Source organism: Juglans microcarpa x Juglans regia, chromosome 1S, assembly GCF_004785595.1.
Source record: "Juglans microcarpa x Juglans regia isolate MS1-56 chromosome 1S, Jm3101_v1.0, whole genome shotgun sequence".
Lineage (NCBI taxonomy): Eukaryota > Viridiplantae > Streptophyta > Magnoliopsida > Fagales > Juglandaceae > Juglans > Juglans microcarpa x Juglans regia.
The window spans coordinates 24,679,770-24,706,531 of NC_054595.1; the positions used below are offsets into that span (position 1 = coordinate 24,679,770).

The 26,762-nt window shown below is 34.8% G+C and overlaps 1 protein-coding gene and 1 long non-coding RNA gene across 3 annotated transcripts; one reads left to right on the forward strand and one right to left on the reverse strand.

The window, feature by feature from the left end:
* The first annotated feature begins 1,345 nt into the window (after positions 1 to 1,345).
* LOC121247535 lies at positions 1,346 to 18,474 on the forward strand. Its single transcript, XR_005937253.1, has 3 exons — positions 1,346 to 1,356; positions 14,278 to 14,280; positions 18,342 to 18,474. It is a non-coding gene; the product is annotated as an uncharacterized LOC121247535 (long non-coding RNA).
* A 5,674-nt stretch (positions 18,475 to 24,148) lies between these two features.
* On the reverse strand, positions 24,149 to 25,949 carry LOC121245607 (transcription factor MYB8-like). Of its 2 annotated transcripts, XM_041143595.1 has the most exons (4): positions 25,860 to 25,949; positions 25,652 to 25,826; positions 25,397 to 25,526; positions 24,460 to 25,312 (listed from the first exon to the last, which is right to left on the reverse strand). In XM_041143595.1, exons 2-4 carry the CDS (start codon positions 25,785 to 25,787, stop codon positions 24,544 to 24,546), a joined length of 1,035 nt encoding a protein of 344 aa, XP_040999529.1. In that variant the 5' UTR covers positions 25,788 to 25,826; positions 25,860 to 25,949; the 3' UTR covers positions 24,460 to 24,543. The 2 variants fall into 2 exon arrangements, with proteins under 2 accessions (XP_040999528.1, XP_040999529.1); XM_041143594.1 differs by having other exon boundaries at positions 24,149 to 25,312; positions 25,652 to 25,915.
* Between the last annotated feature and the right edge of the window lie 813 nt (positions 25,950 to 26,762).

The window sequence follows — 26,762 nt, forward strand, 5'->3', positions numbered from 1 at the left end:
ATGATGATAACACGGTCATGCATCCCAACGATAGTGTCAAGTGTGTGTACATGCAACAGTGTACAATGAACAAAACAACGGATAATTTAAGTAATTCGACTAAGTACCAGAATTGTTTAATACAAATTTACATAAGTAAAACGTTTAAAAAAAATTATACAGTTATCCCGAAAAATATAATACAAAGTCCAAATACATAAACGAGTGATCTCATATCACTCCTCTGGCGGAGCAAAATCCTCAGGCTCAACCTCAGCATCATTTGCATTAAAATCTGCGATACCATAAAATGGTACCGCGGGTAAGTAATAATCCAAATAACCCACAAGAATAAAAATGCATTAATGCAACCAACAATTATGCATGCATATGATGAAATATGCATGAGACCCAAAACAACATTTTCACTGAAAATGAATATTTTCTAACGCGCCAAAATCCCATTTTTGGCCCGAAATATTTGCATAAAATATTTTCCTGCCATTTTTCCAAAAAATGGTCCAATATCCATTTTAATCGTATGCAGCATGATCTCCCCTAGGGATCATTCGCATACTCTGGCTCCCTTCGTCACACCACATGTAACGATCGTGCAAGTGACTTCGTAACGAGCGATGCCCAGTTCTGCGCCCAGCGCGTTTGTGGCCAAGCATCCTCTAGCCCCCGCCAGCTGAGGAGCCATGGAGTTGGCACGAGAGTGCTACCATCCCATTCGGTCCCATTGTCGCCTAGCGACAACCCAGGGGACGTCACTCAGTATATTCCGCTCCCGAGTGACTAAAGGAACTCCATTGAGATAATGCTCCATCTTGGCTTGGGGTCATGATACACACGCACCCAAAAACCATTTCTCACATGAAAATCCAGTTTTCAAATATATATATGAACATGTATGCAATTATGCGAAAACTCAGTCTTCATTTACAAACATGAACATGCGTGCAATTATGCAATGTACATGATACGACACAATATCCAATAACCAACAAATCACAACATAGTCTAGTCACACAAACAACTTCATCTTCCAATCCAACCGACCCCCTTACTCTTCGGACTCAGTCTGACACAACCAACCAATTCACAGCAAAAATGAGTTAGTGCAAAAATATATTTAAATCACGAAAGTTCTTTGAAAAAATACTTACAGTGCTATAATATAATTTTTGAAAGATCACGGAGGTGCTAGAAGTGGTGACACAGCAATGTATTAGTGAGAAAATGCACAAGGTCGTGGGTCTCAAAATGCTAGATTTTGAACGTAAACAAACGAAGACTTGAGATTAGAAGAGAAGGGCTTAGAGATGTTGGTGAAACTAATGGTCGTGGTGGGTGGCGGCGTGGGCGGCAGTTGAAGTCCAAAAAACTCAAATCGAAAATGGAGATTAATGGGCTTCACCGGTGGTGGATCGGAGCTGAAGATTGGTGGGTTAGGTAACTAGGGGGTCGCCGGTGATGTGATGAAGAGGTAGTAGCCAATGGTGGCATGACGGTGGCGCGCGAACTCAATGGGTGCTGCGGCTTGAAGCAGTGCGTGGAGGCTCATGGCGGTGCGAGAGGGGCTGAAAACGAAGGGTGAGGTCATCGGCCGGTGGGAAGACGGTTGGGAAGGGTGGTAATGGAAATGGGCAGCGTACGGCGGTGCTGTGGAGGACGACATAAAGGACGGGGGGGAGAGGGAGGGTGTTGTGCACGGGAAGAGAGAGAGAGGAGAAAAAGAAATGAAGGAAAAAAAAAAAGAGAAGAAAAGAAAAAGAGGAAAAAGAAAAAAAAAAAGAAAAAATGAGGGAAATAAATGAGGTCCAATTCTCACATCTTGGGTCACAAAAATGATCCAACGAAAATGATTTCAAAACAGAAAATTAAATAAAATAATTTAAACGTAGTGATTAAATAAAAATAAAATAATTAAATCCAACAATAAACTAATTTAAAATAAAGAGCAATTTAAATGCATAACAAACATATCAAATAAATTTCACAACTTAAAAATCATAAAAATAAACCAATGAAAAATTCAATAAACTTAAAACAAGAGAACCAATATTTAAATTAATAAAAATAACCCTTCAATTAAAATACCCTAAAATACGGGGTGTCACATCCTCCTCCCCTTAAATAAAATTTTGTCCTCGAAATTGGCAAATTCAAACATTAAAGTTAGGATAGGAATAAGATTCGACTAAGAGCAGACTTAAGAAACATACCGCCAGGGTCAATCAAACAAGTACGGATATTGCTCCCTCATGTCGGCTTGTCTCTCCCAAGAGAAATCTTGAGCCAACGGATCGCCCCATGGACACTTTCACCAAAGATATCGTCTTGGACCTTAACTTTTGCTCTTTCCAATCCACAATATGCGTCGGGGCAACTTTATAAGTAAGGTTAGGCTGAAGTTGAATGCGTTCAGGGTCGAAAAAACGTGGTTCTTGTTGTCCAAAACTCTTTTTCGATGACGACACATGGAACACATCGTGAACTTCTCCAAAATAGTCCGGCAATGCAACCCTATAAGCAACAAGCCCAACCTTCTCCACAATTTGAAAAAGGCCAACATACCTCGGACTAAACTTTCCCTTCTTACCAAAGCACTTAACGCCTTGCATAGGAGAGACTTTGAGGTAAAACCAATCACCTACTTCAAATGATAAGTCTCTTCTCCTTGTATCTGCATAACTCTTTTGACGACTTTGTGCTTCTGCCATTTTAGTACTTATAACCCGAACTTGATCTTTCATTTCTTGAATTATCTTAGACCCAATTAATTTACTCTCACCAACTTCATCCCAACACAATGGTAATTTACATTTCCTTCCATACAAAGCTTCATACGAGGCCATCTGAATGGAGGCATAAAAACTGTTATTATAAGCAAACTCTATTAGTAACAGATGATTTTCCCAACTCTCCTGAAATTCCATGACACAAGCCCGCATCATATCCTCAAAAGTCTGAATAGTGCGCCCTGATTGACCGTCAGTTTGAGGGTGATATGCAGTACTAAACTTCAACTTAGTGTCTAAAACTACATGCAAACTCTTCCAAAAATGGGACGTGAACCGTGGGTCCTGATCCGACACAATACTCTTGGGTACGTCGTGCAAATGCACTATCTTTTTTATATACAACCGAGTCAGCTTTCCCAAAAAATCGGTATTATTGATATGCAAGAAATGGGCACTCTTGGTCAACCGATCAACAGTCACCCAAACCGAGTTCTTTCCACTAGGGGTCCTTGGCAAACCCACTACAAAATCTATAGAAATGTCATCTCACTTCCATTCAGGAATAAGAAGAGGTTGAAGTTTACCAGCAGGTCTTTGATGCTCAGCCTTAACTTGACAGCACGTGCCACATTTCTCAATAAACATGGCGATATCCATCTTTATCCCTTCCCAACAGAAATTTCTCTTTAAATCTCGGTACATCTTTGTGATTCCAGGATGAACTGAATAAGGAGTCACATGAGCTTCTACCAAAATTCGCTCTTTAAATTCTGAATCTCGGAAAATCACTCTACGATCTCGAAACCGAAGAATGCCATCTTTATCCAAACTATAATGCAAGGGTCCTCTAGACTTTCTAACTCTCTTCCAAATTCCCAACAATTTTGGATCCCTTCTTTGGAGAGTCTTCGATTCTTCAAAATCACTACTCAAACATCCAAAACCGAAGATAACAATTCTTCTTGCTGCGAACTCTCAATAAGAAGTCTTCTCATCCCACAAAGGAGAGAGTCCAAACCTGATGAATCTGCCTCGTCCATGTCCACCAGTTGAGACTTCCTACTCAAAGCATCAGCGACTAGATTTGCCTTCCCTGGATGATACTTGATCTCACATTGGTAGTCGCTAATCAACTCTAACCACCGCCTCTGTCTCATATTGAAATTCTTCTGAGAAAACAGATGCTTCAAACTCTTATGGTCAGTGTAAACTTCATAGATTTCTCCATACAAATAATGTCACCAAATCTTAAGTGCAAAAACTATAACCACCAATTCCAAATCATGTGTGGGATAATTCCTCTCATGAATTTTCAATTGACGAGTTTCATAAGCAACAACTCATCCCTCCTGCGTAAGAACGCATCCTAACCCAAATTTGGATGCATCACTAAAAACCACAAACGGCTTGTGTGGCTCCGGGAGTGTCAAAACAGGTGTTGTTGTCAATCTCCTCTTCAACTCTTGGAAACTTCTCTCACATTTGTTTGACCAAACAAACTCAGTATTCTTCCTAGTCAAAGCAGTGAGAGGTCCGGATAATCGAGAGCATCCTTCCACAAATCTCTAATAATACCCGGTAAGTCCCAAGAAACTCCGAATCTCAAGCACTGTTGAAGGGCGAGGCCATGAAAAAACAGCTTCCACCTTGCTAGGATCTACGACCACTCCCTCTCGGGAAATCACGTGTCCAAGAAACTTGACTTCTTCCAACCAAAATTCACATTTACTTAGCTTAGCATGCAACTGATGTTCTCTTAACTTCCCAAGCGCCAAACGAAGGTGATAAGTATGCTTTTCCAAATCCTGAGAATAAATCAAAATGTCATCAAGGAACACCACTACAAATGAATCCAAATAAGGTCGAAATACCCGATTCATCAAATCCATAAAGACGGCAGGGGCATTAGCTAACCCAAAAGACATCACTTTAAACTCATAATGCCCATACCTTGTCCTAAAAGCAGTCTTGGGCACATCCTTATCTCTTATCCTCAACTGGTAGTACCCCGATCTCAAGTCAATCTTCGAGAAAACAGTTGCTCCTTGAAGCTGGTCAAACAAATCATCGATCCGAGGAAGAGGGTAGTTATTATTGATAGTCACCTTATTAAGTTCTTGATAGTCTATACACATCCTCAGAGTACCATCCTTCTTCTTAACAAATAAAACAGGTGCTCTCCAAGGCGAAGTACTAGGCTGAATAAATCCCTTATCAACCAGTTTTTTGCAATTGAGTTTTCAACTCTTTTAACTCAGCCGATGCCATGCGGTAGGGAGCCTTATGCACATGAGTTGTTCCAGGTTCCAAATCAATAACAAATTTCAACTCGCGAACTAGAGGCATCCCGGGCAACTCATCTACAAACACATCAGGAAATTTTTTCACAATTGGAATATCCACTAAAGACTTCTTCTCAGATGGCGTAGACACCACTTGAACCAAAAAGGCATTTGCGCCACAAGCTATATCTCTCTTCACTTGAATTGTCGATATAACTGCTGGTCTCGCTTTCAACTTGCTTCATACAAATTCCAAGTAGTCTCCTTCAAAAAGTTGAAAACCAATTACCTGACTTCTACAATTAATGTTTGCAGAATACCGATGCAACCAATCCATTTCAAAAATAATGTCAAATCCAAGCAACTTGAACACAATTAAATCTGCCTCAAGTGTCCTCCCACCAAAATCTAAATGACAGCCTAAATCGATTTTAGAGCACCACACAATCTCACCATTAAGGAAAGTCACTACTAAAGATTGCGATAAAGGCTTCGTGACTAGATTGCACATCCGTGTGAAAGTGGTAGACACATGATTGAGATGCCTCAGAGTCAAATAAGGTACAGGCATAAAAATTTTACAGATGAACTTTACCTGAGGCAAACACAAACACCAATGAAATTCAAAAAAATCAACCACGCCAAACATCAAATCCAAAGATTAAACTAAATGCATACCAGTAATCACCCCGGCATCCTGTGTCTCTGGAACCTCGTAATCAACATCTCCGGGAGTCACAGCATAAACCCGAGCTTGCACCGACTGCCTCTGGTTGTTCCTACCACTACGTCGACCTCCTTGAACTTGGTTAGGATACTCACGAGCAAAGTGCCCCGGCTGGCCACATCTGAAACACTGGATTCCCCTCTGACCGTAGTCTCCCTCGTGGGCTCTGTTACACCTATTACATACTGGAGTTTGGCCTCCTACACGAACACCGGAGGCTGCCTGCGATCGGGCTCCAGTCCTCTGCACAAACTTTTGTGGCGACCCAGAACTACTTCATTCACCAACAAAACTCCGCCTCTTCTGACCTCGAGGAGAGCCTACCGCAAAACTATTCTCATGCTCCACAATTGTGGCCATATCAACCAACCTCTGAAAATTTGAAATATGGTGACAAGCTATTTGTCTGCGTATCTCATATCACATACCCTCCTAAAAACACTCGGCTCTCATCTCCTTAGTGTCAATGAGGTGGATAGCAAACTGCCCGAGCTCCAAAAATTTTTGGGCATACTACTCAACTGCCATATCTCCTTGGACCAAGTTATTGAATTCCCGTGCCTTCTATCGTCTCACAAAAACAGGAAAGAAATGGTCGTCGAACTCTTTCTTGAAGCTCTGCCAAGACACAGCTGTAAAAGATCCCAACTCCATCTCTAGGAGTTGCCGCTTAGTCTGCCACCAGTTTGCCGCTTCGCCTTGCAGCAGGTAACTCCCATACAACACCATCTGGGCCTCCGTGCAACCACAAACTTCGAATGTCCTTTTGTGATCTTCAATCCACCTTCCAGCCCAAAGTGGATGCTCTTCACAGTAAAGGCAAGGGTCCTATGCGCTAGGAAGCGCTCGTAGGTGCACCCGGCGTGAACCGCTCTATTCGGATCTCCTTGCGGCGACCGAAAATTCTGTTGGAGGAACTCCGTCATCCGATTTAACGCCCTTGCCATGGTGTAATTCCCATCGCCTCTCGATAATTCATCCTCGGGCTCATTGGTTGGCTTTTTTGGTCTTACCATCTTCCTGTCATAGAGTAACCTTTAACCCTACTTAAAACTCCGGACAAAATCAAACACAACCAAAGGCAACAACAAAAATAAAATAAGGTAAAATAAAATAATACAACGTAGAATGAAATAGAAATAAACCCATAATATGTCATACTTTAAAATAAATAATTTCAATTTGCAACTTTAAAAATATTTCTGGTACCTCACCTAAGGGACATGTGGTTTTACCCAGAGCCGAACTGTTTTGATACCAACTATGGCGCCCCCGACCCCACGTACGGAAACTCGAGAATCGAGACGCCCGGATGATGACAATACGGTCACGCATCCCAACGATAGTGTCAAGTGTATGTACATGCAACAGTCTACAATGAACAAATCAGCGAATAATTTAAGTAATTCGACTAAATACCAGAATTGTTTAATACAAATTTATATAAGTAAAACATTTAAAAAGAGTTATATAGTTATCCCGAAAAATATAATATAGAGTCCAAATACATAAACAAGTGATCCTATATCACTCCTCTGGGGAGCCAAATCGTCAGGCTCAACCTCAGCATCATCTGCATCAAAATCTGCTATATCATAAAACGGTACCGCAGGTAAGTAATAATCCAAACAACCCTCGAGAATAAAAATGCATTAATGCAACCAACAATTCTACATGCATATGATGAAATATGCATTAGACCCAAAACAACATTTTTCCTGAAAATAAATATTTTCCTACGCACGCCAAAATCCCATTTTTGGCCCGAAATATTTCCATAAAACATTTTCCTGCCATTTTTCCAGAAAATGGCTCAAATCAATAATCCATTATTTTTCCAGAAAATGGCCCAATACCCATTTATCAAAAACCGTCATTTTCCCAGAAAATAGTCTAATATCCATTTTAACTGTATGCACCATGATCTCCCCTAGGAATCATCTGTATACACTGGCTCCCTTCATCACACCACGGGTAACGACAATACAAGTGACTTTGTAACGAGCGATGTCCAGTTCCCCACCCAGCATGTTCGTGGCCAAGCATCTTCTAGCTCCGCTAGTTGAGGGCCACGGAGTTAGCACGAGAGCGTTACCATCTCCTTGTCACCCAGCGACAACTTAGGGGACGTCACTCAGTATATTCTGCTCTCGAGTGACCAGAGAAGCTCTACCAAGATAATGACCCATCTCGACTTGGGGTCGTGATACACACACACCCAAAAATCATTTCTCACATGAAAACTCAATTTTCAAATATACACATGAACATGTATGCAATTATGCAATTATAAAGAAATGAAGAAAAAAGAAAAAGAAAAGAAGAAGAAAAGAAAAAGACGAAAAAGAAAAAGTGAGAGAAAGAAATGATGTCCAATCCTCACATCTTGGGTCACAAAAATGATCCAATGAAAAGGATTTCAAAACAGCAAGTTAAATAAAATAATTTAAAAGTAGTGATTAAATAAAAACAAAATAATTAAATCCAACAATAAACTAATTTAAAATAAAGAGTAATTTAAATGCATAACAATAATTAATATTAAGAAAGAATATCAAAATCAATTTCACAACTTAAAAATCATAAAAATAAACCAACGAAAAATCCGATAAACTTAAAACAAGAGAATCGATATTTAAATTAATAAAAATAACCCTTCAATTAAAATACACTAAAATACGGGGTGTCACACTATATATATACTATATACTATATATATTATAAAATAATATTATATTACATTCGGAATATGTTATAGTATACATTATAATATATATTGCTAATATATTTTTGGGAATTAAATCGCCAAACGTTCAAACATGACTCAGAATGACATTCGAACGTTTCGTGTATGTAAGCCCAAAACTGAAATGAGAAACGTCATTCTCGAAACTAAGCCGTTATCTCTCCACCGTTGCACGCTACCGTCAAACCGTCGCCTCCGCCGTCATACCCCACCACAACCATAAAAAAAAGGTAGGCATCCATCTTTTGTCCTCTTACATAATTTTTTTTTTTTTTTGTAAAAAAAAACTTAGTAGGATTTTGTGTAAATTGAACGTTAGTGGTAGTCAGATTTTCAACTCCATTTCTCGGCCACCACGGATTACCAGTGGTCAAATGATCACCTTCGAAAAGTTTCTTGAAGTGTATACTTCATTTCTATGGTGGCATTTGCCCACTTAGACCCATGGTATGTGATTTTCAAGAATGGCTGAGTCGACTCAACCATTCTGCGTTGAAACATTCGAACGTTTTGACAGGACGTTCGAACGTATGACGTTACAATTACATAATCCTTCCACGTTCGACGTATCTTTTCTACATTCGAACATTACTTTTTGGCGCATTTACATTCAAACATTTAATGTTAATGTTTGAACGTACAACTTTTTAATTTATCCATCGTTTTGCCTTCCACATGGCAAAAGTCAATAATTTACGTTCGAACGTAAAAAAACATATGTGCAAACATAAAAGTATACATTCAAACTAAAAAACATACGTTTGAACATAAAAACCATACGTTCGAATGTAAAAACCATACGGTTGAACTGGAAGGCATAACATTCGAACGTAACACATTTTAAAATTCTTATCTATTATGCCCTTAACATTCGAACGTGTATATTATATTATGTCCGAACGTTAGTATAATTTTTATCTGAAGAACGTGTATCTTTCTTTGGATAAAACGTTCGAACATATGTTATATTATGTTCGAACATTAATACATAGCAGTTTAGAATTAATACAAATGATGCATCAATAGTACTAATATTTTTCTTTTCCTTTTCTATTTTCAGGATATGGCTGATCCTTTGCATATTTGGAAACGGGGGAGGGAAGGAGCCACTGAGGGCGCTGCTCAGATTGAGGCTCGTACTGTTAGAGTGGAGCGAGCGATCCTAATCAATGAGTTCGACGAGCTCAGTTGGGAACAGACGAACCTCAGATATATGTTCATCAGTAGAGGTTGGGAAAATATCTTCACATTAATGGGGAATGTATACCCCTCAATTGTTTGAGAGTTCTATATGGGATGTGCTCCATGTCTCAGAATGCATCCTCTCACATTGTGACTGTACGCGGTGTGTCTTTTGAGATTTCATCGGATGTGATCGCCTAGCTACTCGGAATTCTTCGAGTAGTTGAGACATCGACTACAGCTGACTCTTAGACTAATGACACAGCCGTCGTTTGCACATCTACATCTGCACACGGCACACTCAATGTAGATGTAGGCACTTCTGCATCATCTAGATGATGCCAGAGATGCAGACCGGTCAGAGGTTGAGGGTACTGACTGTGAGGCTCGGGATGATGACCAAGACAAGGATTTGTACATCCTTACCAGAAGAGACCGCACGTAGATCGAGAGGAAGAACGCCTTCAACCAAATACATATGCTACATTTCTTCTGCATGTTGCAGCTTATTGTTGCAACAAACCTAGATGATGTGGTACATAAGACCACATTTAGTCGAACTCGGGCATAATTTTTTATACGAATGGCACGTGGAGATCCCATCGATTTGCCACTATGCATATTTAGAGGATCCGTTATGAGACGAGCATCATCTCCACTAACAACCTCCCATACGGTGTCATCATTAGCTGGCTATTACTTGCTCGGAGAGTGCCACTTCAGCCGAATGAGCGAGTCACAGATTAGATGAGCTCCTCGACATAAGCACACATCGACGTAGCTTTTGACAGGCGAAGGGGTATCCTCGACGTCAGCCACCCCTGTAACGGATCTAGCTCCTTCAACGCAGCCCGGGCCTGGTGTAGGGAGTAGTAGTCAGCAGCCGACGAGTACATTTGCGGGAGATGCACGGCCTGCTTGGGTTGATGTGATGATCTCACAATTGACAGCACATATCGATTGACAGATCATGGTTGTAGAGGAGTTTATCACCGAGATAACCCATCGTGTATGTATCCTCAACGAAAAGGCTGATAGCTTGACTGAGGAGATACGGAGTATGAATTTCGTGAACAACGCGTTCACATGAGTGTTGTTTACGAAATTCTATCATATTTTATATTTACTTTTAATATATGTAAGAAATAATATTATTTAATATATCTATTCTTTTTTAATTTCAATTCTCAATCTTTTTTAATGTTAGATTTTTCAACTTTAATATTAAATCTCTACACTTCAAATATATACAAATATAAATATATATTTATATATGTATATATACGTATATATTTATATATATAAACATAAATATATTTATACATATAAATATATAATTATATTTTACAAATTGTGTGTATATAAATATATATTACAATTTTTTAGACTTGTTCACAAATTATGCACTATAAAAATCACATTATTTTTAAATTAGAGTCATATTTAATTTAAATTTACCATTAACGTTCGAACTTTGACGCCAAAATATTTCACGTTCGCACTTAGGTAGCCACAGTATTCGAACGTATATGTGACATTCGAACGTAAAATAAAAATAAAAAATAAAAAAATAAAAAAAATAAAAACTCATCTGTCTTTAATGACGGTTTTTAAAAAAAAAAACCGTCATAAAAAATATTTTTTAGTGACAGTTTGGGGACCGTCACTAAAAAGTAATTATGTTTTAGTGGGTTAGTTAAAATAGATATAAGTTTAAATAAACCATTGCATGGGATGCTCTAAATTAGCTTTTAATGAGAAAAATATACAAATTGGTTTCTATAAAATTATATACCCACAATATTTTGTACAACACATTATACAATAATGTGTTAAATGAGTAGTATTTTTGTAAAATTATGTTAGTTTTATAAGATGTTTTATAAAAATACCTCTTATTTAACACATTATTGTATAATGTGTTATATAAAATATTATGAGTAAATCATTTTCCAAAATTTATTGGCATGTACTATTATTGTTTGGGAGAATTGCAGACAATGAATTTAACAGAGAAACATGCAAGGAATAAGCATATTATCTCATAACTCTACTATATACCACAAACTACGCCATCTAATTATCATCTACATAAATCCGAAAGATTGTGATTATCCCGAAAAAATCCAAAAATTGTTTTTCCCCCAGTACGTACATCTCTTCCGTTGAAATCAGATCACTCCAAAAGTTTGAAACTTTATCGTAATTAATATAAACTCAAAAGGGAAGTGCTTCGTCAAGTCAAATCAACGTTGTTTCATGTTTGTATTTGCGAAGCTTGGCCAGCAATCATAATTGCATCAACTAGTACGGATAGTTTTAATCAAAAATTGTTATATTCATATATGGGGGTTGAAGTATAAGTTATTGCAAACTAGTCCCTATACTAGAAAAGTTTTCAGTTTAGATTTTTAAACTTTTTTATTTAATTATTATTTAATAATGATTGAAGCACAAAAGTTAATAGAGAAATATTTAAACTATAAAAAATTTCACAACAGTAAATTTATAAATTAATATGACTTGATATAATATATCAAATTATAAATTTATTTTTATTATAAAATAGATCTAATATATTATATAAAATCATGTCAATTTATCAATTTCTTTTTGTAAAATCTTTTTGGTAGCTATAACACTTCTCAAATCAATTCAATTTTTACAAATTTCAAAATAAAACATAAAAATATATACAATTGTTATGAATTTTTAAAAAAATTATATTTAAATAATTTTTTTTATTTTTTTATTTTCACAAATTCTAATATAATTTTTTTAAATATATTTTTATTCAACTTTACTTAAATCATTTAATTAATATTAACAAAATTTAAAAATACTTTTAAAAATCCAAACATGCCTTTTAATATCGGATACTGATTTCTAGGTCGCATAAAGTCGTAGGCCCTCCCTATTAATTCCTCTGGCTAACGTGTTTCCGAAACAGCCAAGTAGATAGGTCTTTCCAGAAGGAAGCTCAATAATGCAAAGCCCCTTTACTGTGATACGTACAAGGGCAACAAGGTGCACCGAAGTTTATACTGACGAGTACCTTAGGACCACAGATCAAACCTCATGATCACCATCAACAGCAGCTTGACATGACCAATCCAGTCGTCGTTGAAAGTTCCTCCTTAGTTCATGATGAGAATCACGACACAGTTGATTTTCCAAAATACAATTTGGAAGACAATAATCTGTCCAACTTCACGGTGGATATTGATCAAGATTGACAAAAGTTTTCTATCAGATTTTCTGATGAACATGGATTTCTCGGAGCTATCTTGTTTTGAAAACAATAACAATAATGAGGGTGGTAGCATTACTAGGTACCTGTGATAAACACCATTGTTCACCAATATTTTACTTGATCGTCATGCCCTCTTGGTTTCTAAAGAAACAGAACTGAGAACTGCATGGCTCGGAGGATTTTCAACTAATTATGGCTGCTCTGAGTCTCTGACTGAGTCTGAGACGTACCGCGTACAGCTTGGAGTACTGCTCTTTGTTTCTAATGGTACGTACATTGCATGGCTCCGAGGAAAATCCTGATGTTAGGTCAACGTTTACTTGTTTATCAAGGCAATATTCTTAAAGAAAATGTATATACAACAGTACCGAGATCAAAAGAGACAAACCATAGTGGTAGTTTTGTGGCAGGTTGGAGTTGTTTCTGTAGGGTGGTGTGGTTATGGCGCCATCATTTAGTTTTACCATTTATATGCAGAAATTATATGACAAAGATAATGATGACCAACATATGTATGTATCTTACATGATGCATTGAGCTATTGGTCTAAAATATTAATTGGGTTTGCAACGAAATCTACGTTAAATACAAAATGGATGATTATGGTTTGTCCCAAATAGGAATAGGTTCGGGTTGACAATTCGGCCATGCATGTTTGGATCGAGAGTAGTTACTTGGAATTGTGCCATTCTTGAGTCGGGTCGAAAAGTTGAATTTCTGGTTGGATCAGGTGAACAATGTTGCGGATCATGAACTTCTAACCCTAAGAATCACTTAAAATGAAGAAAATGATTAATTACCTAAATAATTAAGTCGACTTGATTAGACTAGTTTGCATGCCCCGTTTTATTTATTTTTTTTAATTTGAAAATCCAACCAATAATCTAACTGAAAAATATACATGAATCTCAACTTTATACTCACAAGAAAATATTGGAACAAATATATTACACACGCGCATATATATATTTCTTGAATAGTGTGTAGTATAAAAATTTTCAAATATGATTATTCTGGATTCACAATTTGCTAAATTATTCTATATACTTCGATTCACAAGTTTCCAAATTAAGGTTCCGTTTGGATTCAGATATGAGATTAAATGAGTTGAAATGATTTGTAAATAGAGCTTTGCTAGGTATAACAAGTGAGCTCGCGCACTAAATCGCGTACCGACACTTACATGGTTTTTTTATTGAAAAAAAAAATAAACGAAGAAAAATTTTGAGAAAAGAAGAAAGTGCTCTATCTCACGAAAATAATTTCCGTCTTCAAGTCGCACCGTTTCGTTAAACAAATGCCTTATATGTAGGGGTGTTAGCCTATCGGTCCGGACCGGTCCAAGAAATAGAGGACCGAAGTAGGTTCGGTCCGGTCCCGGTTTAGGGGTTTCCCACCCCGAACCAGACCGGACCTAATTAAAAAATATATATTATTTATATAATAATTGTATAATTTATAATGTAATTTTTATCTAATTTATTATCATTGACCATATAAATTTTTTTATTAAGTTAGTTACATAATCTACATTAATAATTTACTTAATTTTAATTTAGTATTTTAAATAAATTTTTTTATTATCTTATTTTTAAAAAAATATATAAAAAAATAATTAGGCCAGAGCGAACAATCCGACTGGATCGGACAGAACCAAACCGATCATTATGCCTATTCGATCTGGTCCAGGGTGAAAAAATCCTAGACTAAATAGGTTCGCTTCGATCTTCAAAATCTCATCGGGACCGACTGGACTAAATCGAATTCACTCCTACTTACATATCAAAATTGGTATGCGATTTAGTAAGTAAACTTACTTATAAAAAGACTTTGTTTTATAAATAATAATAAGATTTATAAATTAAAATTTATAAATAATAATGAAATCTCAATCCAAACCAAACCAAAGTTTCCTTCCCCATGCAAAACAAACGCTTCTTTTGAAATTCCAATCAATGTTTTGAATACCGTACCGGATACCGTACCGGATACCATACTGGTCAAGGCACTGAAACAAAATATTTCGATATCGGTACCGTTTCGAGATAGCGTTTCGGGATAACGTTTCGGGATAGTCGATATATAAATAAATTATATATAAATACATATATATATATATAAATTATAAATAGTCTAGTCTGAATTTAGGGTTAAAAAATATGCTTATAGTTTGAAAAAATAAAGAAAAAAAAAACACAGGCCGAAATATTAGCCGGTACAGGCTGAAATTGAGATCGGTATGGCTAGTATTTTAGTCGGAACAAAACGGATATAGTATCTGTACAAGCCAGAAGGCCGATACAAAATTTAAAACACTGGTTCCAATCCCAAGCGACCGACAATATGTCGAGACTTTTCAAAAGCTTAATTATTATCCTATCAGCTAGCTCGCTAGCTACATATATGGTCCGCATGCATCATCACGACTAAAACCCTAAAGTACTACACTAATGACATCATCTTAATAAAACAGTATTTATAATTCTTAATAAAATAATATTTTTTAAACATTTAAACACATCAGATCAAAATAAAAATCTGACTAGAATTTTAAAACCGTTCAAACATTATTGAAAGCATAAAAGCGTCCGAAAGTTAAACATATGTGTTTGAACGCTTTCGATCGGTCACTCAACTGTTTGAGACATGAGTCACACTTGTTTGAACAAATAAACCATCGTTGGAATGATTTCTGGATCGAGCTCAACAATAACTGAGTTAAATCAGTGGCCATTGAAACAGAAGGAATCCATCGATTCCTTTCGTTCTTTCACAAATAATACACATAGAGGCATCCCGACCTTGTGTTTTCCAGCCACCTATGATGTATATCAATGAAAACTATTCATTTTCCTATTTTCTATTAAAAACCAATGAAATTAACACGGAATAAACCTACTAAACATTATTAAGTTGTATATCTCTTGACTGGAAGTGGTATTTGATGGTGGCAGTGACGATGGCGGATCAAAGGCAGGAGGAGCGTTCGACGCCATACAAGGAGGGTTTAGAGAGAGAGAGAGAGAGAGAATGCAATCAATCGGGAAGTTCAGACATTGTTTATATCTGTTATACCATTCGAATGTAAATCATACGTTTGAATGGTACTGTTCAAATGTTAAAATAAAACGTTTGACCGATGTTTCATACGAGGTACTGTTCGAAGGCCAATATTTATCGTTCAAATGGTACCTTGTATGACTCTCAAATATGTATACCAAATGTGCCCACTCATATTTTTTTATTTTTTTTATTTTTCTTAATAGTTAAATAAGTGACTATTAGTGAATTTATATATATTTTTATTTTTTCTTAATGGTTAAAGATGTTTAAAAAATACTTAAACAAAATAAAAATAAAAATAAAAAAAGTCATTTGCACTAGTTTTGGAGTGCAAATTTGATGTGCACTCTAGCATTGTCCATAAAGCTAAACCACCGAGACTTGGGACCCGATGGTGTCTACCGACACATTTTTTGGTTTAAAGATATAAAAAAAAAAAAATTGTAAAAAAAATAAAACTTAAAATAAAGAAATCATTTTGCCTTATCGGTAGAGTTAGTTGTGCTACACCCTTCGTGGATCTAGCACGACTCTACTACTAATATTATAGTTTAGTAGTAAACTATAATATTTGTATACGACTACATAATATATTACTATGTACTAAAAAAATACCTTAATTAATTAATATACTATACTTGTTATACTATACTAAGCTATATTATACTATACTATACTATATAATACTATCATATAATAATATACTAAACCATACAATATTAAATTATACTATACTATACTAAACTAATACTAATACTAATATTATACTATACTATACTATAGTCTAATACTAATACTATAATACTACATATAAATACGTTAATAACTATATAAACTACTATAACTATATTATAGTATTAGAATATATAAATTATATTAGTCTAATACTAATCTCTAACCCACAGGATGATTCAGGCTTTGATACGGTGCTCGTTGCGTTATTCATAATATAAATAATAAATAAGTGAATAAAAGTAAATAAAGAGAGATGTAGAAATTTATGTAGTTCGGCGTAATGCCTACAACCATGAGTTGTTTGGGGGTAAAATTCACTATAATTGATGTTTTTATAGTCTCTGATAGCTTCACATATCTCACAAAACAATAGGAGAATTTAGGGAAGATCCTTCGGAGTTGTAGTGGAGTTTGGCGTAGGGACCTTCTGTGTAGAGAGCTTGTAGAGAGCCTATGGATAGTTCATCTGATTTGTGGGGAATCCCCTCATATATACAGAGGTCCAACTAGCCTTATGAAGTCTTTTCCTATTAAAAAAAAAAAAAACCATCTTTTTTTCTTACAACTGCAGAATACAATCTAGGTTGCTTGAAATTAAATTCTTCTATAAATTAAATCAGATCAAACCAAGTCCTTTTCATTAGCGCAACAAATAACTGACTTCTGGCAAAAGAAAAAGTTAGAAAATTGGTGAGTTTTAAGTTCTTGAGCGGCCAAGATTAAACGTGTGAATCTATAATTCTTAATTACATTGAATGCAAGAGCCAGCAAATCATATTCTCCCGCATAAAAGCTTTGAGTCCCCTGCCTGAGTAAGAAAAAAGTTTCACGGATAAGTACGTAATCAGTGATAAATGTATCCGAATGATGATTAAGTTGAATCCTTTTTCTGGCAATTGTACTGCTGCTGGATTAATTTCCAAAACAGAGTATCAACTGTCTTTCAACACAAGTTGCCTCGCCTGCCCAAATTAATTCTTTAAGCTCATGACCTTCTGAAGTTTTGTGCAGATTCTCCAAAAATGAGTTTCCCTGGCCAATTTCATTTCCTCCAACAGCGGGGCCTTGCACCCATCTTTTGTTTTATATTGAATATCAATTTGGTTTCCAGCCTAATCAAAGCTTCAACTTCACCAATTGACAATCAAATCTTCCGAACTTATGATCTGCAGTTTCCATCGTGATGCTTTCTACAGGAACACAAATCTTAATGAAACAACCATGAGATGTTCTTCAGAATGATGACAAATTAACATATCAACACACAAAATAACAGCTGCGGTGAAATTTAGATTTTGACGCTGTAGTATAAAAGAGGCTGCAACTTAAACATAATTACTCAAATTGATTGCACATGATTTCTATTTTAAGGGCAGCTTTGAAATGCAATCGCATGATTTCTATTTCTATGCATCTTATGCTGATACCGAATCACCAAGCAAGGATGCTCACCCAACCATTTTGCTATCATTACAAAATTCTTCTTTTCCAAATGAGAACAAATTGGGACCAAGTAAAAGTCTCTGAAAGGATGGCATGGAGCGACAATCTCAAGATTCCAAAGGAAAAGTGGAGGTAAGAATTAACAAGGTACTGTAACATTGGTTATGCATCAAAATTTATTCAGCAATCAATGGGAAGTACATCCTTTTCATACCCACATATTAGGCACAAATCTTGTCCAAATCAAATCATAATGAATTTAAATTCAGTTCCACTTTTCATTTCCAAATATCACCTTCAATCTACCTGCAAATCTTAGCAAAAAGGAGAGTGGGTTATCTGAACAATATTATCTTCCTTACGACCTAGCTTGCAGATCAAGGAGAAATCAGAGAAAGTGACATTGAGTGCTTCCGCAAATATACTTACTACATGAACAATTTTACAACAGCACCCATCACCGTTAGCCCCACGCCATGGAACAAGCATAATTTACCACCAGTTTACCATCAAAACCAAAATTCTGCAATGACCAAAGAGATAAAGGGTTATGGTAAAATGTAGACTAGCCATGAAATTTAAAAGACAATTACCAAGGCTGAACAAAAAAATAAAAAATGGTAGACCTGACCCAACTGATTTTTCCGACCCGTTTACGAATAGATTTGGTATCGGGATTGCCCGTTTGTTTTGTTTTGTTTTTTTCCCATTTTAAGAACTATGTCGTTTTCTCCCCACTCGACTATTTGAAGAATCAAAACTCAGAAACTCTCTCACTTTCTGTGTCTCACCTCACTCTCTCTTCGCTGCTCTCACTCTCTCTCACAAGTAGTGGCTCTCACTCTACAAGCACTGAAAAATAATGATTTTTTGTTTCTGTGGGTGTTTTTATTCTGATGTGGAATTTTTGGTTTCTAAAGGATTAGGATTTGATTATTGTGATTTTTAGTTTATGATTTTTGGATTTGTTTGTTCTGGGTAATATCCATCACACAAACTTGATCGTCACACTTACTCAGTGTCTCTGTTTGAAATTCTTCATAGTGAGTCTTAAATTGTTTCTTGCGCCATTGATGCATGCAAAATTTGGCAGGGTCAAACTTGATACTTTCAATATCCAGTAAGAGCATACACCTCATTGTTTGCTTGAAAGCATGTATGTTGTTCGTAATGTAGCCATTCTTATTATAGATTATATCATTCAAGTCATAAACAAAAAATGTCTTTGTACAGGATCTTAAAGTGTAATATAAAAGAAATAAGAGCATATATACTTCACGGACATTGTGCTGTCCTGCTTTGGCATTTGCCATTTCTTGTCAGCTAAAGTGTGATGTCCTGCTTTGATTTCATAATACATTAATTTTTTTACAAATTTTCTCTATGTTTAATTTTATGACGTTGATATATAGGTGTAGCTTTAGTTTTTAATCTAAATATATTAGTGTACATGTAACATAATTTATCTCAAATTACAGTTGAACCCTATAGAACATAGTGCTGCCATACCTTAATCTGGGTCTGAATCAATGCCCAATGTGATTCATTTGGATAGCACTCTGCCTCCACCTTTGGATAGCTCTCTCCCAACAACTAGTCCTCAAGTTTGCCCTCCTATCACAAGAAGACAGGTCAGATCAGATGTATGGCAACACTTTACAAGGATTGAGAATGTCGAGGATTCCAATGGACCCAAAGCCTTGTGCGATTATTGTGGTAAGGTTTTGTTATGCCCTCCTAAAAAATAAGGTACTTCATCCTTGAAGTACTATAATCAGACATGTAAAGCCTTAAATACTATTAGGGTTAGAAAGGATAACCCACAATAAAAAACGACCAGGACTAGGAAGACGGGGGTAGATGGTACAACTAGCAGTCCTAGTGTTGGACTTGCCAAGTACAATGAATAGAAAATACGTAGATAAACTACCGTTTAGATTTGTATAAAAATAAGGTTTTAAAGACATTATGGCCATAGTTGAGCCTAGATTTTTAATCTCCTTTCGCATTACTGTTATGCGAGATTGTATGAAAATGAACATGTTAGAAAAAGATAAGTTGAAGAACATGTTCATGGCATCCGATTATAAGATTTGCATCACAACTGACGTGTGGGCATCAATTCAAAATATTAACTATATGTGCATAACAACCTATTTTATTGATGATGATTCGATTTTGCATACGAGAATTATAGATTTTAACAAAGTTCCTTATCTCAAAGGGATAACAATAGGAAAATAGATTGAGTCATCCGTACTTGGATGGGGCATAAAGAAAATATTTACAATCACAGTCGACAATGCATCATCTAATACTACGACCATTGATTATATGAAGAAAATTGTCAACTTAGGGACTGTATGATATTAAATAATGAACTTATGCATATAAGATGTTTACATATTTTGAATATCATTGTCCAGGATGGATTGAAAGAAATTGATAATCAATTGTGAAGATTCAAAATGCAGTTAAATATGCGATGTCTTCCCCTGCAAGACTTAATAAGTTCAAGTCATGCACAGAGAAACAAAATATTTTAAGTGGTGGGCTTCTTTGTCTTGATGTTCCAACTAGTTCGGGTGAAGCCCACCTAGTTGAGTTACTCAGTACTTAGTTATCTAGATTTCTTTTAGTTTTTCAACAATTTTTTATACTCACACCTATTTTTTTTCATTAGTAAAATCTCATATTCTCATTTTTTTCACATCTCATAAGAGACAAGAAAATATGTTGATCTTTTTTTATAAGCTATCTGGTAAATCTACAACCTCATTTTCCTATTTATTTACATTTTTATTTGCAGGTCTTCCACTAGCTAATTTATCAATTTGGATTAATTTTATTAGTAAGTACATATGTATTACCATTGAATTAACAATTAGAAGTGAAGGCAAAATAAAACCACATAGCTATCTTTTATCGTTTGTTTACTTAATTTTTATCATTTGTTTTAACAAGTCTCATATAACTATTTCTATCTTAGTTTTTATCGTTCACTTAAATCCTATGGAGCTCAAGTGAGAGATTGATATTGGCGGCTTGAATAATGTCGTTGTCCCTAGATAACTACCTTATATGATTAATGTTAAATGTTAGTAACATACTTTACTACCTTACATGTTGGTTACCGTTCACCCTACATACGATACACTTTGCTATTCGCTCCCACGCACCAAATCCTAGTTCCGCCCCTTAGAGTGCGTTTAGATGTTAAACTAAGTTGAGTTGAGTTGAGTTGAGTTGAGATGATAAAATATTGTTAGAATATTATTTATTATTATTATTATTATTTTAGGATTTGAAAAAGTTGAATTGTTTATTATATTTTGTATTGAAATTTGAAAAAATTATAATTATGAGTTTAGATGGGTTTACTTTCCAAACGAAGAGGGATGCATAGAGATCATTTTCAATTTTGCCCCAATAGGATGGCCTAATTCAGAAAAAATAATAATAATACATACAGATTTCAAAACCTATATTGTTATCCGTGTAACTAATATAAATTCAGTATGGTATCATCAAACAAAGTCCAGAAGATTTTAATCCAAAAGGATGCAACAAAAGGAGGATTTGTTACGGTTGGATTTTGAGGTGATCTTAGATTATCTATGAATAGTAATAAAAAAAGTATCGAATAGTAATAAAAAAGTACTAAATAGTTTATAAATAGTAATAAACTATTTATCATTAATAATGAAGTAATTCAAAATTTCTTCATTTATCAAACAAAATCTTGAAACACTGAGTTGGGGAATATAGCCCATGCTGGAGTGGGTAGTACGTACTGCTATTTTGGATAAGGGTGTAACCAGTCCAGTTTTGTACATTTTTTAAAACCGAACTGGTATATATCGATTTTGAAATTTTAAGAACCGATACCAGACCGAGTCATAGTTCATTATCAAAATCGAAACTTCTGATTTTTTCGATTCGATTTTCTGATTTTACTCATTATCTGTATTAGTAATAATATGTTTACATATACTAAACTATTAATCTATTTACATTATAGTCTAAATACATTATTTTATAATAATTAATATATACTAGTATAGTTTTAAATTTAACTATAGTTTATATAAGTTCTAGACTTTTTATGTGGGTATATATGATCAAATGTGTACAAATATATTTATAAAAAATATATATATCAAAACTAAGTTTATACTAATAACTTAATATTAATGTTTACATTATAGGATTAAAATTTATATGTTATATTAAAAATTATAAAATTATTTTTATGTCATGCCACATGTTATATTAATTAGTAATTTAATATAATATATATAATAATATAAAAATTTATAAATATATATGCATCCAATTCAATTTAAATAGATTTTTAAAATCGATATTACATTAATTTAGAGTAATTTTAATTCTTAATAACCGTAATGGATTGTTTAAATAGGGGTGTAACCAGTCCGGTCCTGTCTAATTTTGGACAAAATCTAGGACCGAACCAGTATGTATCGGTTTTATATTTTTTAAAACTAATTACATCCCGGTTACCCTCCTAAACCGGTACATCCGGTTTTACCAGTTTCTGATTCGGTCTAGTCCGATTTTTCAATTTTTTTAAAATGTAAAAAATATATAATAAAGTGTTATTTCTTATGATAAAATGTTATTAATAATTTTATATATATATTATGTTTAAAGTATATGATCAATTAAATTTTCACCTTCAAGATTAAACTTTTATTTTATAAATTATAATAATATTATCTTATATATAATTATATTAATAACATATGATTAAATAAATTAAAAATATTCATATTTCAAATTAATATTTTATGTTATAATTTATAAATTATAATATAAAATTATTTTATATATGATATATAATTATATATATTATATATATAAATATTTTTTATAATATATAAAATTAATTTTTATATATTTTTTGTTAATTCGATTTTTTTTTTTTTTAAACACTCTTGTTTTGGGTTAGGTGAGAGTTTGCTAGTCTCACTTTTTGTCATAAACGAAGTACGTTTTGATTGATTGGCTTCAGCTAGAACGCCTAGAGGCCTCATGTGCAGGGAATGATAAAAGAACAGAAATGGTTGGGACAAAAATGGTACCAAATATTTCTTCCGAAATTCTTTCTTCTTAGTTAGTAATTAAAGAAGTATTTTTTAATAATGTTATAAATTTTTTATTTTTTTTTATAAATATTTATAATGATTAATATTAGAGAGAAATTTTTTATTTTTTTTTATAAATATTTATAATGATTAATATTAGAGAGAAATTATTATAACAGTATATACTTTGTATTTATTATATGACTACTTCTAGTTTATTATTCTCAACACTCACTTGAGAAGATGTGTGATCTAGATGATGTCACATTATATATGTAAGATAAATACTCTCAATAATAACTTCTATTTATATTTATTCTTAAAAAAATATATAAAAAAATAAAAATAAAAATAAAAAAATAAAATATACCATTCGAAATAATACCTTTAGAAATAACTTTTGGTGACTGTGACGCGCTCGTACAAAAAGAAAAATGTTATACGAAGTAAGAACTACCATGTCGGGACCGTAGTTTGAGGAAGATGATGTCATTTAATACTTAATTTTTATTATATATAAATAAGTTTACGTATCATTCTAAATATTAATATTATTATTTTTATATTTTAAATTTAAATTAGAACTATTTTTAATAATTTTTTTTTTTTTACTAATCATATTAAATAAATATATATATTAATATAAGAATCACTTATAATTAAATTCTTTAATACTTTAGTATTTGAGTCATGATGAGGAGGGCCACATCTTTGTACCTAGGAAGCTAGCTTCTGAAAAGTCCCGAGATATTTGGCAAGTTGTGATTATTGTGAAACCTATGAAGTATACACATACATAAAAAAAATATATATATATTATATTATATTATATTATATTATATTATCAAAAAATGGAGTTGGGGAGAAAAGAATAAATAACGCGGAGGGATAATGAAAGATTTATTGCATTAACGACACGGATGAAGGAACATTGCCTTAATTAATAAAAGAAGTAATATTTTATTAAAAAATGCTTCTTACAACCGGTCTGTGCAACCGGCGGGAAATAAATAAATAAAAATCGGCCCCTTCGACGACATCAAACCAGCTTGTCATAATCACGATGATCGTTCTGCACTGATGGAATATTGTACACATGTTTTTAGTAAATGAGATCAATGCATATAATGATCAAAAGCGTCGAGACAGCTAGCCCCGTTATTAGCCTTCCTATTCATACATCTCCCGCTGATCCGGAAAAGAGCGCAATGCACAAGGATTTAATTATTTTAAATTGGACACACGTACGTACGAATGGCAACTTCTGCTCTAATTTAATTAGGTTAATTTAGACTGATCATCATGAGAATTTACCTCGGAGCCATGCAATGTATCTTTAGAAACAAAGAGCCAGTCCATGTACTCAGTCTGATCAGTCAGAGGAGCCATAAGTTGAAAATCCTCCGAGCCATGCAGTTCTGTTTCTTTAGAAACCAAGAAGGCATGATCAATAAATGTTGGTGAAGAATGGACTTTATCACGGGTAGGGCTGCTGCTACCACCCTCATTATTAATGTTATTGTTTTCAATACATGAAGATAGCTCCGAGAAATCTGTGTTAACCAGAAAATCTGACAGCAAACTTCTGTCAATCTCAAAATCATCCATCATGAAGTTGGATAAATTATTTTCTTCCAAATTGCATGTTGAAAATTCAACTGTCATGTCGTGATTCTCATCAAGAACTAAATAGGGATGTTCAACGACGACTGGCTTGGTGTGATGATCAAACTGCTGCTGTCGATGATGATCGCGAGGTTCCTGTGGCCCCGAGGTACTGATCGGGATAACTTTGGCGCACCTTGTTGCCTTTGTACGTATCACGGTACATGAAGCGCCTGTATTTGCTTTTGGTGGCTCCATTACAGCTGACGCTTTGGCGGGTTTTGGCTTTTCTTGTGCATGATTCGATGATGATGATGATGATCTATGTTTTGAGGTGGGGTTGGGGTGACCTAAGAATACTTTCCTTCTAATGTTGGTGTTCCAGTAATTCTTGATTTCATTGTCCGTTCGTCCAGGAAGCCGCCCAGCTATCAGAGACCATCTGCAATGAGATACATGAGACAGAACATTCTTATCATCAATCTGCGGTTGTCTGTAAACTAAATACTTTTAATTACTTCATCACCTGTTTCCCAAGAGTTTGTGAAGCCTGATAATAAGCTCCTCTTCATCATTGGTTATGTTGCCTCTCTTAATTCCAGGTCTTAGATAATTCAACCACCTTAGCCGGCAACTCTTCCCACATCTCTTAAGCCCTGCATAACCCATTAAACTATTTTTATTTTCCTAAGCTTAATCTACCGCAATAAATAAAACGAAAAACACAAAAACGCATAAGGTTGTTCCTCTGTTCTTTAATAGATGGAAAAAAATATCTAACCCGCTCTTTTGGGAAGGTTTCTCCATTTTCCTTCGCCATGAATTTTGATGTATCCTTTGAGTATTTTGTCTTCAATAGCTGTCCATGTTCCCCTATTCAAGCTCTGATCTTTTGAACAATGAGGACTCCTTCCCATTTTAACCAATCTCCAAGAACCCCCTCCTCTCTCTCTCTCTCTCTCTCTCTCTCTCTCTCTCTCTGTGATCTCCAGTTGTTTGCCCTAGTGGACAGATAGATCGTGAGACCCTCTATGATTGAAGATGGGGGGATTGTAGTGTTCCTATTTATATATTGTCACAAAGAGAATGGTAGAGGGCACGAACCACTAACATCATCTCCGTATCGGCCTCATGTTCCTCATCTTTAGTTTAGGTCTTATTTAGCTTCAGAATAATAATAAGAAACATGGGATCCGTAGGTTGTATATGAAGAACGTACGTCCGGGACTATCAATTTACCGAGCAGCTTCTACAAGCACCCAAAACACGTTTTGTGAGTGATGATGACATGCACCTGCCCTTCAACCATGCATGGGAAACGCATTTTCTTAAAGCTAACTTTCTTTTAGTGTTTGAGAAAGTTTCCCTCCTACCCAGCGAAACTAATCGCTGAGAAAAGTCAGGCGAAAGTTCGTTGAAACTCGAAACCTAAGGTCAAAAAAGCTATGCTCCAAGGTTTGAAATAAAAAAGGTGATCTTTACAGCTGGGACCACATGCACGCGTGTCGTCTTTTATCAGTTGGACCACATGCATGAACAAATTAATGGGGTTCGTGTGGTTAGTTTTTAGATGCCAAACTGTATGCATTAGTAGTTCTACTACAACAAGATTATTAAAAACGATTATAGTCATTCTTTGCCGTAGTTCTATAATTGTCGTCATAATTATTTTCTTATTTGATAAGAAATTTTTTTACTTATATATTTACGATCAATATAAATAACGATATAAATTTAATTATTAAAAATAATATCAACAACAAATTGGCATGCCAGTACGACTACGCGTAGAAATTGAAAACGATCCGCGCAGGTCGTTTTCACTGCATGCAATGATTAATCCAAGTTGATCACTGCATGCAGGGCCACCATGTGACATATATGAAAGAAAC

Coding starts and splice junctions, on each gene's coding strand:
- LOC121245607 (XM_041143594.1), bottom strand. CDS start 25,787: ATGGGAAGGAGTCCTCATTGTTCAAAAGATCAGAGCTTGAATAGGGGA. Junction 25,527..25,651: donor AAACCTTCCCAAAAGAGCGG/GTTAGATATTTT, acceptor TGGGTTATGCAG/GGCTTAAGAGATGTGGGAAG. Junction 25,313..25,396: donor CACAAACTCTTGGGAAACAG/GTGATGAAGTAA, acceptor ATCTCATTGCAG/ATGGTCTCTGATAGCTGGGC.